This window comes from Ammospiza caudacuta, chromosome 13 (genome assembly GCF_027887145.1).
Source record: "Ammospiza caudacuta isolate bAmmCau1 chromosome 13, bAmmCau1.pri, whole genome shotgun sequence".
Lineage (NCBI taxonomy): Eukaryota > Metazoa > Chordata > Aves > Passeriformes > Passerellidae > Ammospiza > Ammospiza caudacuta.
In genome coordinates this window covers 13,223,730-13,236,894 of record NC_080605.1, presented here as the reverse complement: position 1 = coordinate 13,236,894, position 13,165 = coordinate 13,223,730, and the positions used below count along the sequence as shown (strand labels likewise).

General features: G+C 38.1%; 1 protein-coding gene across 1 annotated transcript; it reads left to right on the top strand.

Moving 5' to 3' along the window:
- Window positions 1-11,257: 11,257 nt before the first annotated feature.
- LOC131563654 (leukotriene B4 receptor 1-like) lies at window positions 11,258-12,736 on the top strand. Its single transcript, XM_058813771.1, has one exon. It carries the CDS (start codon window positions 11,258-11,260, stop codon window positions 12,266-12,268), a length of 1,011 nt encoding a protein of 336 aa, XP_058669754.1. The 3' UTR covers window positions 12,269-12,736.
- The last annotated feature ends 429 nt before the right edge of the window (window positions 12,737-13,165 follow it).

Sequence of the window (13,165 nt, the reverse complement as noted above, 5' to 3'; positions counted from 1 at the left end):
ATGGAAAATGAAGTTGTTGCAGTTAAACTACTGATAAAAGGAGGACTACATCCTTTTCATTTATGTATGAAGTGAAAAAAAATCATTATTCATACTTCAGAGGCCAGTTTGCTATCACTGTAGAATTTTTTTCATATGCATAATCCATCTTCTAAGAAAATATTCTTTACTTCTTCAAAAAACCCACACCATAGAAATAAACCATATTAAATGCCAGAAACTACAGTGTCAGTAGCATTATCTTTGTTTAAGACACTTTGAGGGCTTGCACTCTTGACAGAGACCATGAATTGAATTTGAGTTTCCACACTGGTTGTTTAAGAGAAACAATCCTTTTCAGAAATCTACTGTTTGCTTAAATGTCTTTTATTTGATTGAACAGAATTCTCTATTTGCCTGTGATCCTTGCCATTGAAGTGGTGTTTGCATTGGCTCAAATACCCTCAAACACAGTTGTGCTGACTTACACACACAAGTAGAAGACAGCTACTTTCAAAGAGAGATGTGAAGACAACCAAAAGTGTTGTGACAAATTTCCTCTGTCCTTGCAGCCCAGTGCAGTAGCACAGTGCCAGGACACAACTTGACTTGCATTTGAACCAGGGCTGCAAAGACAATTCTTACTTTCACTTCTCCTCAGTGCTTCACATCCACTTCCATATTGTTCCCCATGCTGCTGCTCAGTAGCATTAGGACAGTAAACAAAACCCGTGTTCCTCGTTGTCTTTCAGGCTAAATTTGGTCACAGTGTCAAACAGAGACTGGAAAAAAGGGAAGAGAGCACTTGAATAGTGGGAGTACTGAAAATGCAGGCTTACATAACCATCAACCCACAAACTCAGAGCCAACGTGGGGTAACCACAATTAACAGAGTAACAGTCACTGTCATATCTCCTATCTTCAAACCTTTAATCCATATAATAGAGATCATGTTACTCCTTTGGCTCATGTTTAGCTAAAGCAAATCAATTTGTCCTTGTAAACTATTGATGTAATAAAGCTTCATAGTAAATCATGAGGATTTAATTACTAATACTTGGAATTTCAGAATTCCTGCTCAGAGAGAATTTTGTTAGAATCTGGGAGTGAGAAATTTTGAGCAAGGATGCTCAAACTTAACTAGTGGAACTTTTACTCAAGATTTACTCAGAGCTGGTGTTCTGGGTTGGACCACTGAAGAATTTTGAAACTGGAGCTAAGCCATATATGGAAGTGAAAAAATAATTTAAAAATAAGAGGCGGCATGGGAAGATGAAATGGGGAGATACTATTTTGTGTAGGATGAATATATGGGGAAAAGTGTTGAAAATATAATTCATGTTGTGATGAAAACTGAATAGGTTGAACCCTCAGGCACAGTTTGTGTCTTGCACAAGTTCCCACAAAGTACAACAACTTCCCAGCACATTGCTGGAGTGGTAGAACCTGACACCTTTTGCTCTGCAGAGAAACTTGGGCCCTCTGAGGAAGAAAGCTGACAAGGTGGTTTAATCTGCAGACAAGGTACTTTTTTCTGTGAGGAAGAAATTTGGAGGAAAAGCAGAATTTGGTGTGCTGTTACTGGAAGGCTTAACAAGTCTTTCAAGACTGAGTGTGGTTAGAGAGGGCACAGTGACACAAGTCAAGCAGCAGCATTTCGGGATTCTAGTCCACATGTACTGAAAAGGCAAGAGGCCACTGCTTAATAAGCATTTCAGTGTTTCATCCAGTGTCACACCTGTTTGGTATCCCAAAGAGCTGGACACAGTGTCAGGGGAGCCACAGGGAAATACAGGCCTTAGGAAATCTGCTAGCTCAGAGTACTTCTGAAGAGACACAACACTGCTGCTACTGAATCCAACAGATTAGTGACAAAAGTGAATCCATCTCTGGAAACACAAGTGTGTCCAGAAGAACTGAAACTGCTGTCAGTAATTTAGTGTTGTATCAAAGGGGATGTTGGTCTTTGTCTAGTCTTCACAAGGTTTCACTCACTCATTTTCAGTGCTGAATTTTCCCAACACTGAGGGATGGAAAACCATCTGACCCTGATCACATATGTTGAGAGACTTCCCTTCAGCCTGTAAGAAACAAATCTGAGAGTTTCTCTTTCACTGGTGCATTAAAAATGAGAGTTCACCTGAGTTTAAAGGATATGTAAAGATTTTTTCTTCAGTTATGTCTCTGGCTCTGAAATGCTTATACAATCTCACTAACTGATGCATCTGTGAAGCAAATGTCATCTTAGATATGAAGATGTAATGTCTCTGTAGACAAAATGTTTATTTTCTATCCTTCAAATCCAGAGTACCCCATTAAAAACTAGATATGAATAGGAAAACTGACTACACTTAACTGAATAGGACAGACCCACATTTTACCAAAGTTTCTTGATTAACATTTAAAACAAACAAAATTAACAAAACTAGTTGTTGAGATCTGAGTTTTAACTGCCACTGACTGCAAAAAGAAATGCCTGATCTGCTGTTTGGCTGGTACTGTGTTCTAAAGTAAGGCATAGATAGGCTACGAATGCACAGGCACTTTCTGTCCCATCCTTTGGGCAGATTAAGTTGAAAAGTGTTGCTTGATGATTCCTGTAAGGACAGAGTTCCCTTCTGGACTGAGGGACACAGGCAGCTGGGAACAGTTAATCATGGGGAAATGCCTGAATCAGCAGCATCATGAGAAGCATCGTGTGAGGCTCTGTCAAACATGTCAGTGCAACAATACAGTTACAGGGAAATTAAGGTTGGAAGGGACTATTGAAGGTCATTATTTTAATCCTCATGTTCAAATCATATCTATGATCAAATTTGGATCAGGACAATTATTTTGACCATTCTGTTGGGCAGATAAGTGAATATAAAATGAAAATTCTAATAAAATTCCACAATTTCCTTTAACACATTCCTGGTAACAGCACTGAATAAAGTACATTTTAAACAGGTAGCAGTGAACTGACCTGTCATGTTTTAACCTGCATAATGACAATTTAGAGACACTTGTGGACATATTAGAAAGAGGAAGCTTGCCAAAGGCTATCTGGATCTGGGCATTGTAGTTTGAGAAGATGGATTTATTGGAAAATTATTTTTTTTAATTAGTATGCTAAAGACAGCTTGAGATGGTGTAAATATTGTTGCCATGCTACACTGACAATAGACTAACACTCATAAAAGTTTCTTCATGGTATGGTGAAATTAATTTGGCTATCAGTGCTTGGCAGCTGGATGTGAAGCTGCTCAGATTACAAGCCAAAGAAGCAGTAAAAAATGAGTACTGCTATCATGTGACATGAAAACAAATTTTCTGCTGAAACAAGAAATACATGAGTGTTCCTGTAAAATGTTATACCATTATGAGGCGATTTCAGCTCTTCTACTTGGACCTCATTCTGACATCTGAAAACAGTTCTGCTGTGTTTGTGTGCTGCAAAGATGCATTGATTAGCTGCAGAGAGCAGTTCTCTCACAGCTGCTCTCTTACTCTGTTTTATTGGATATTTCCTCATTTTGGGAATCTGCTAGACAGTACTGATGTTTTTCTCTAGTGTTTACACAAGATGCTTGTTCTCAGATAACACAGAAAGACTAATAATGTTTAAAATATGAGTTCTTTATAAATGTGTGGATAACATTTGCTTTTATATCCATTACAGATGTCTTCTTGATATCTGTATAAACTTCTATAGAAGTTAGTATTACATGATGACAACAACCTAGCAAATCTCTTATAAAATAAGAGATGTATAATCTATAAATTGTAATTGGAACCTGACAGTGTTCAAAACCTCAATCAGAGGACTAGAACATGGATAAAGTTCGTGACTGGGTCTGTGTTTTGTCATGCCAAGGGGGATCCTTAGTAATTTGATCAATGGATACTCATCAGCAGTGTCTACCAAGAGCCTTAGCCATATTTTCTGTATTATGTTGTCTGTTTTTCACTCACTAACAGATCCCAGTCACAAGCTCAAAAGACAGGAAAACCACAATCATGAGAGAAAGAGAAGTCACACATTTGCTGTGTCAGAAAAGAGGAGGTGTTAAAGAGATACCATTCAATATCACAGAGGATTAAATGCTTCCCACACAGCCAGACGTAACAAGACACAAAGCTACCTAGGAAAAGGTAACAGGTGCAATTAAAGCTGCCTTTCATACAGCACCAAATAATGGCAATTTTAGATTATACTTGACTTCTAGTGTTTTAAACACAGAATAGGACACACAGCAGAGCTACAAACCTCCACCAGTCGGGATAACCTGAGGTTTAAGGATTACAAGGTCATTGTATCACATGAGGATTTCTATGATTGTGAAGCATCTGGAGTAAATGAAGGAAGAATGACACAGTGACCTTTGGAACAAAGTCTTCTAAATCTTAGAGCACAGACTGGCATTGAGAAAGACAAAAGCTAATTATTATTTTTATGCTTTGAATGTAAACTACACTAATCCCCAATTAGACAAAAAAAAAAAAAAGGACATGTTTGGGTGCAGTATGGCCAGCCCTGTTACACTGCAGCAGGGTGAGACAAACAGACTGGAGATGAGGGAACTTTGACCTCTGAATGTCTTGATTTCTTTCATTTTCCCTCATCAGCACACTGTGGTTTAATTGAACTATTGAATTTCAGAGCTAGTCTGTTCCTCTGTCTGAACAAAACATAAAAGACCTGAATGAAGAGACAGTGAGAAGAATGAAGAGATGTTAAAAAGCATGGGAGAAATTCTTTACTGGGTATAAGAAGGTCTGTAGGTATATTCATGTATGTAAGAATTCTTCAGTCTGCAGCCAAGCACTGACTGACAGATGCAGGCTTTAATCAAGGCAGAACTGTGGAAAGCATGAACACAGGTGTGCTGTTCACTGCTTTTCCAACAGATGAGCTGTGGGGAGCCAGCTGGAGCCAACAGAAGAGCAGCAAAGAAACAAAAGGAGATGGCTCTTCACACAGCATGGATCAAAGCTGCAGTGCTACAAGTTCACTGGAGTTCAAGGATAGGAAGTCTTCAGAATAAATGTCCACAAAGCTTTATTAAACACACAGAAACCATCTCTGATCCAAGAAACTCCTCAGCTGTGGTTGACTGAATGCCAGAGGATGTGTAGGACAAGTACAGACACACATGGCTTGTTCTTACATTCTTCTCTAAACACCTGCTTGTGGCTGCTACCAGAGACAAGATACCAGGCTAAAAGTACTTTTTGATCTGACTCAATACAGGAACATAGAAAATAAGTCTGCCTAAAACCAGGTCATATTATTAGGCTCGAGAGTCAAATATAGGAAAAATAAGACATCAGATTATTTTAGAGTCTATTAGCTGTACATTCTATTACATTTCATAAATAGATATACGTTTTAACTAAGAAAATGGTGCTGCCACTGTCTGCCAGTGAAAACACTTCATTTATTGGAGAAGTTATTACTCACAGTCATTTCTAATATTATAGAGAAATTCTACAGAAACAACAGCTCAGAATGATAAAACATTATCTGTGCCTGAAGCTTGCATATCTTGCACTTTTCCATACAGTATATTGTGTGTGTGTTTACTAAATAGTTGTTAGTGTGGCTCTGTGTAGCATCTCAGAATGAATCCTGACTACTTTTTGTTTCAGATCAAGAATGCTTGGACAAGACCATTCTGAAGGGCAGCTTGGCACAGGGTGCTGGTTTCTCTGCTATGCAGAACAGAATGTCAGGTATGCTAATTACTGAGTGATTGAGCACACAGGCATTCCTTACACACACGTGGTGGATGCTACAGAGCAGAAGAAAAAGCTTTGTATTCCCCATAAAATCAGTGCAGTCTGCTAATTGCAGCACAATTAACCAGCCTCCTGACACAAGGCCACAAAATCAAAACTTCATGTCACACTGGGAGCAAGGTTAAGTCATGTGTAATAAAGGAATTAAATAAGTCTTTAAAGGTGCTCAAATCTGCTGGACAGGGTTGTTTCACAACCCAAGAGATCACAATTTGATTTGCTTTTCAAAGAGAACACACAAATTCAGCTACACTGAAGGAGCAAATGTTAATATAATTACCAAACTTTCCAAACTTTGTTCCTTCAGAGACATAGAAAATAAAATTTATTTATTAAAATAATGTTTTTTCTTGTCGCAGAGGGAGTTGTCCTTACCAGATCAGTTAAAACAGAAATGGACACGTATCAAAACAGAACTGAGAGAGCTAGAAAGATGAATATTTAGAAAATAATGCGATGTACAAGACAAAAAAGCACAATGTGATGTTCCCCCGTGAGTTTATTGAAGTTTTAGTTACAAAAGAATCAGTGTTGTGGAGAGCCGTGGCCTTGAAGGCCGAGCACGCAGCGCAGAGAGAGGCAGCACCTGCGGGCCTGCAGGCCCGGCCCACACCGAGGGACGGCTCCCCAGCGCCGCCCTGTGTTGCAAACGCAGAAGCGCACGGACAGCCCGCGCCGTGTGGGCAGAGCGGCTGGTGCTGCTGCTCAGGCACTGCAGGGTTTGTAATCACAGATCCTTCACTAACACATGCTCTGCTGAACACTTTCTTTTATCACTGCTGAATAACAAAAAGAGACATCGATCATATAGCAAAATAATATTTACATGCAATCCCAGTAAACAAGGTGGAAATGCCAGTAGGTTTGGCTAAACAATTAAAAAAAAATTCAATCCTGTTTGGCAGCAAATCATCCAAGCAGTATTTGCCATCTGTAAGTTATTTCTCAAAAGGAAGAGCATATAAACTGCGCATTTGATTTTCTCAGTAGCAACCACGGTGCCAGATATGCTTGTACCCCTAAGGATTTTGGATAGCAACAGTTTGTGTACAAGTAGCTACCTAGTAGTAGCTGATTCAGAATGGGCCAGCCTTGCCTTTAATTGTAACAAATTTATACATTTACTGTTCAAAAGCTTGTACTGTAAGAGGGCACTAAAACTGTATACATTCATAATGTCAAGAAAAGGTGTCTATAAGTTTTTCCATAATCTCTGCTTAATTGTTATTCATATTCCTGCTTGTAGTCAGAAGTATGAATACAGTTCTCCACTATCTTAATTAACACCTCTAATCTAATGCACCTGGTATGTCTGTACAAGGAAAGTATTTCTCTGTGGTTTTCACCATGGAAACATGTTCTGATTGTCAGTGATCCGTCTGTTAGGGCAAGAGAGGTGCCAATATGTAAGCATGTCTGGTGCACACAAAACAGGTGCCTTGGAAGCTCTTCCCTGTCACAAATCCTAAAGCAGTTTTCCCTGAACATAACAAGCAGGAAATCTTTTCTCTAGCCAGCCATATCTCTAGCCAGCCAAAAAACTGAACAGAACAAACAGGAAACCTTTTCTCATACAAATTTTTAATAATGTTAGGATACTGATTAACAACAATACACACAGCACAGAATATTTCAAACTTTATAGGGCAAAGTACACATCTTTTATTACATTCTGGAACTGATCCCAAGTTCTTCCTTAAGTTATTTACTCTCTGATGAAGCAGCCCTGGGAGTGTTCTTATTTGTACTTGCTGCCCCATGGGCTGCTGCCACAAACACTGCAAGACCATAGAAATATCTGCTTTTTATCTTTTCCTACACTGCACTTCCCTTTGCAGTAATTTCAGAGCAGAGCACATTCCCCTGGAATCCCTCTTACATAGGAGCCCCTCCTGTAATCAAGAAAGCAATAATTAGATCAGCTGTGAAGTAGCCCATAGTTCTCTGATCAAGGTGGCACTTTCACACTGCCCTCAGTAGCACATGGACTTGAGTTTGTTACAAGGCATTTGTACAAATCCTGCAAATACACCTTGATGCAGTGGCTGAAGAACTGAGAGGTTCAGGCTAATTACTTCTTTTTCACATTAGAAATAAATGAGGTTATAACATCAATTTGCAGCATCTCAGTAGATCCATGATACTTGATAATCATTATTCTGCAATCACTTACTAGACAAACATCCAGAGGATCCTTCTGATTTTCAAAATCTTCTTGGTAGAGTTCTGAATACAAGTTCCACATTGTGGATTTGCTATTTGCCATGTATTGGCTACTCTGTAAGTCCTTACAGGGGAGTCTCATACGGCATGGAAGGATGGATACACTTTGAGCAGAGACTTTTAGCCCAAAGTCTCTCAGCATTTTGAAGAGAAACTCTGTTTCTCAGAATAAATTTGCAAGAGGTAGAAATATCAATTACAATTTACATGCAGGGATGCAAACATGGCTGTTTGAAAATGCTCAGTGGTAGTGTAAATTACAGAACATCCACCAGAGGGAAGCTCATGCATTCATTCAGAGTGAAATAAATAATTTGAAGGATGAGAGAAACACACACCTGATATTTAGGGCAAAGCAAATTCTATTTTAATTGTTTCATAGCAGTAGCATGGACTTTTTGAGCTTGGAAAGGTTTCAGAAGTTATTTGCCCATCTACAGAGAGTTTCCTGGATTGATGACTGACTTATTGCACTACTTATAATATGCATGTACACAAAAAACTTAAACTGTGTTTTTTAAACATACAGATGCAGCTTAATTTCACTGCTGTGATGAAGTGGACCAGAGCTTCTGTGATTCGAAGTCCAAATGCATTCATACTTTAAAGCCCACCCACATGTGGCCAAAAGGGTGAGTAAGATACTGAATTGTTTAGCCACTGTTGTTTTTAGCAGCTATTGACTACACTATTGTCATCTGTAAGTTATTACTCTTCCCCATATTTGTTAATGAAAATATTTGCTAAATTGCCTATAAAGTTTGTGTTCTACTAATTTAAATTTGATAAATAACGGACACTCTTAGAGAATATTAAAGACAGTTTACAGCGTGAAGTTTTCTTAGTGATCCAGGAGTCACATAGAGCTGTTCAGGAACATGCTCCTGAGCTAATGTTAACTCTAATGTCTGAGATATTTAGTCTAACAGCCTAGCTTCAGAGTCTTACTCAAGGAAATCTTAGCAGTCCAAAACTGCTTTGGGATTTTTCTGAAACAGAAATTCCAGACTGTGGCTGCAATTGAGAGACTCATTTGTTTTCTAGCTTAAATGAAAGACACAGCCAGAGGCTGAGGCCATTTAGCAAGCAAACTTCAACTCAAGTGGAGAAAGGTGCTTCTGGAAAATGTAAGGCCAGGTCCTTCAGAAGTTCAACCACATCCATACACTACTGGATTAGAACTATACTTATACCAGTGGTTGTTCAGACAACTGCTCTTTTCCACCAAAAATAAAGTTATACAAAAAAATCCTACAGACTGTCACACAATGGTACAGAACATACAAGTCCTTTTAGGGATCCTTGGTAGATTGAGGGCTGGCCACAAGATTGTAGCTACACTTAGAGCACTTATTATGACATAAAAATTTACTTAAGAGCATACCTTATTGTTATCTACAATTTCTAGCAGTTTGTGTATCTTACTGCTACACAGGATTTTTAGCAATTATCCCACCTTTCAGTTAAGCAGTTTCTAGTGATCAGTGTAGCTTTCTTTACTATCTAAAGTCTTTGGTTATGTAGGCTTTTAGTCACCTGAGCTCTCTGCAATTCAGGTCAAAGTCTTGATAATCAGTGTATGACACAACAATCATAATCTAGATTGACTTTACTTAAAGAACCTGCCAGTCCCTGAAGCACTGGGTGACAAGAGGTACTGGACATCTCTGCTTGATTGTCTTTTTCCAATAAAAATCTGCAACTTAATTCAATCTAGATATGCCACTGGCAATAAACTAAAACAGTCTATGAAGATATTTCTGGGGAAAAAAAATGTGTGTAAAGGTGATTTCATTGGAAGAAGAGATCCTGCCCAGCACTTCCTCCCATTAGTTAATTTTCACATGTGGTTTTCAGAAATTCCCTTCAATACAAACAGCTTCCTTCATTTTTTCCTCTACCTGATATTCATTAAATGTGGTTAAAAATGAAAGGAACTGGAATCATGTATCCGATTAAATCCCAATTAAAATCTGTATTACACAAATAGTATTTTGAAGATATAATACTTGACTTCAGTGGGGTTATTCTGGATTTGCTTTTGATCTCATTATATTCTTACAAGAGCAAAACCAGCTAAGCTGCTTTGGGGGTGCTGATGTTACAATCCTTTTTCCATGGTGAAAAATACTTTTAAACTTAATACTGTGCACTACATTTGCCAGGTTTGTAAAATTAGGGAAATAATCTGCATCACATTCTTAAATTTAAGAAATTTATAAATAACTCCTTTGTTTCAGTGAACTTTTTTTAGTGGTAAATACCCATCCAGTTCCACTTCTTGAATATTTCTGTTGGCTCTGCTGTTCTAGTTCCTCCTTTAACATTTTAGAAATTAACTTCAGAAAATGTTTTGAAATCAGGATAACAAAATAGTTTCATACTCTTTGGCCAGGCTCTGAAGAACTTATGATTCATTTAGGATTTGAGTACTACATTGACTACCAAGTTTCCTAGGAAAAATCATAAACATCATAGCCCATTGCTGGCACAGCAGGACAATAATGTAGTCATATCTTTTCTCTCTGGCATGGAGCACTTCCTCCTATAAGTCTACATCCAGACAGAATACTCTGAGGGTTATTGTTTGGTAAAGAACTGCAATTTCCCAGAGAATTAGAAATACAACTCCTACCCACTTTGTTGTACCAGTACAAACAGTTGATTTCCTTTATGCCAGGGTATTTATAAATATGATTGACTGTTTTCTGCTGAATTAAAAAAGATGACATGAAGGTAGTAAGCACAATTTTTGTGCTTTAAAATTCTTGCCAAACATATAATGCCCATTTGTAGTTGACCTGCTACTCCTCTGGTTTTTGTTTTTATAAAATAAAGTGCCAAGTTGTTCATAGGAGCAAGAATAGAATAGCATAAAAAGGGTTTCTTTCTCCTCACAGCTGTTGATTAGATCAGTAACATCAAAACAGTAGCACATTTCTTTAAATAGGGACACTTTAGAAAGACCACCAACATGCTGTAAAATTTGCTGAAGCACAATGGATGTATAACTAACAGCAAAGTCAGGTCCTGCATTGTATTTTTGCTTTTGCTTTGTATGCAAAAATACCTATCCTCCTAAACAACAGGAACTGCCATATGTGGCCATCTGCCATATGTGGTCAGATGTCAGTAAGAGTAAACATGAGGATGTGAGCTCATAGTCTGCATTAGCCTTCAGAACATCAGTTGGAGGAGAACTTTCAACTAGTTCACCAACACCTACAGAATAAAAGCAGAGCACAGAGCAACCAAGAACAGAAGAATTTCCAGAATGAGTCAAGCTGAGGAAAGCAGTGGGAACTCAGCATGGAATATTGTGAGGTCAGTAGTCTGCATAATACTGGCTTTGTCATTTATAATTGGCACTCCTGGGAACTGCATTGTCATCTGGACTGTTTGTACAAAAATTAAGAAAATATCTCTTTCAGTCCTGCTGATCTTGAACCTGGCCATTGCTGATGTCCTTGTACTGATCACTTTACCAATCTGGATTTACTCTTTTGTTGACTCATGGGTTTTTGGAATCATCTTCTGCAAAGTGCTGGTTTTCATTATTTACTGCAGCATGTATGCCAGTATATTTCTGATTACAGCACTCAGCTTGGAGCGGCTACTGGCTGTGTTTTACCCTTTCACAATTCAAACCTACAGAAGAAAAGAAAAAATTTCTTTAATTGTGTTCCTCGTTTGGTTTCTGTCTGTTGCCTTTGGCATTTCTGTCATTCCATTTCAAGAGACAGAAGAAATGGACGGTCGGCTTCTGTGCACGTGTCGCAACTACTCTTCTAATAGACAGAAAGTGTCCTATCTTCTGCTGGAGACCCTTGCAGGTTTTGTAATCCCTTTCTTAATTATTTGCACTTGTTATGTGTGTGTTGCAAGAAGAATAAGCAGAATGACTTACCAATCCAAGCAGCGATCGGAACGTCTCATTGCCAGCGTCGTGGTGGCTTTCATTCTGTGCTGGTTCCCTCACCACATCTTTAACATCCTGGATGTCATTTCTGTTGAAATAGAGCTCTCGAATGAGGAGATGTCTTTGGCACTGGAAGAAATTGTAGACAAAGGAGCATACATCTCTGGAGCACTTGTATTCATCAGTAGCTGTATTAACCCTCTGCTTTATGCTTTTGCTGCACGAAAGTTTCAGAACCACCTGAGGTTTGCCAAGATGTCAAAGCTGTTTGAACAGATCAGTCAGACTGTAACAGAGGAAGACAAGAAAAGAAATCTGGTTGTAGCCAAACATGAAGATCCTTTGGTAGGCACAGAAAATCTCTAACAAGGAACTCAGTGAATAATCTGTGTCATTTCTTCAGCCGTCCTTTCTCCTCATTCTCTCAGTTTCATTTACTGAGCAGTCCAGGGAAAGCTGTAAAGAAAGAAAAGCCTTTTGGGTTTTTTTCTTGTGTGTTTTATAAGAATTGGCATGAACAACATTGTTCAGTTCATAAATTATTATTCACATCATAAAATGGGCACTATTTCACTGTTGCTGAGAACATCAACAAGGTGGCTAAAAGCTAAAATTGTGAGGAATACAGCATTGTTGCTTTCCATTAAAATTATTTCTGATTTCTAGAAAGTCTGTGTGCAGAAAACAGAAAAGAACTGCATGTAAAAAAGAGAGACTTTGAAAGCTTGAAACTAATGAAACTAAGGTTTTTCTGCAGAAAAAAAAATTTTTACATGTTCAAAAATCCTTATACAATCTAAAGTTTTAAGAAGTTAAATTCTTTATATGGCTCATAATGGTTTTAAATTATTGTACTAATGACACAAAAGTCTTCTGGGTTGATGGAAAATTCAAAGCTGTTTTTTATTCATTACTATATTTAGGTTTGAAAGTAGTAAGGGTTGTTTATACAGTCAAGATCATTTACTGCATTATCTTGGGGTAATGGGTTTGAACAAGTCAAACATGGAGTATGAGAACTGTGTTGTATGGCAAACACCACTGCAGACTGCATGCTGGATCTGATGGCAAACACATTGCATACTTCAGTAACAATTTGATGTGTTAAATATATATACTTTGAGTATCCTCAAAAATTTTGATTCAAAGAAGTTAAGTTTCCAAGAGGTCTATTAAATTGTGGAAGAATTGGATCAGGCTCAGGTGAGGAGGAAGGAGACATCCTTCCTATTAAATTTATGTGTAAGAAAATTATGGTAGTAG

Excerpts from the sequence above, each read along its gene's own strand:
- LOC131563654 (XM_058813771.1), top strand. The coding sequence starts at position 11,258 with ATGAGTCAAGCTGAGGAAAGCAGTGGGAACTCAGCATGGAATATTGTG.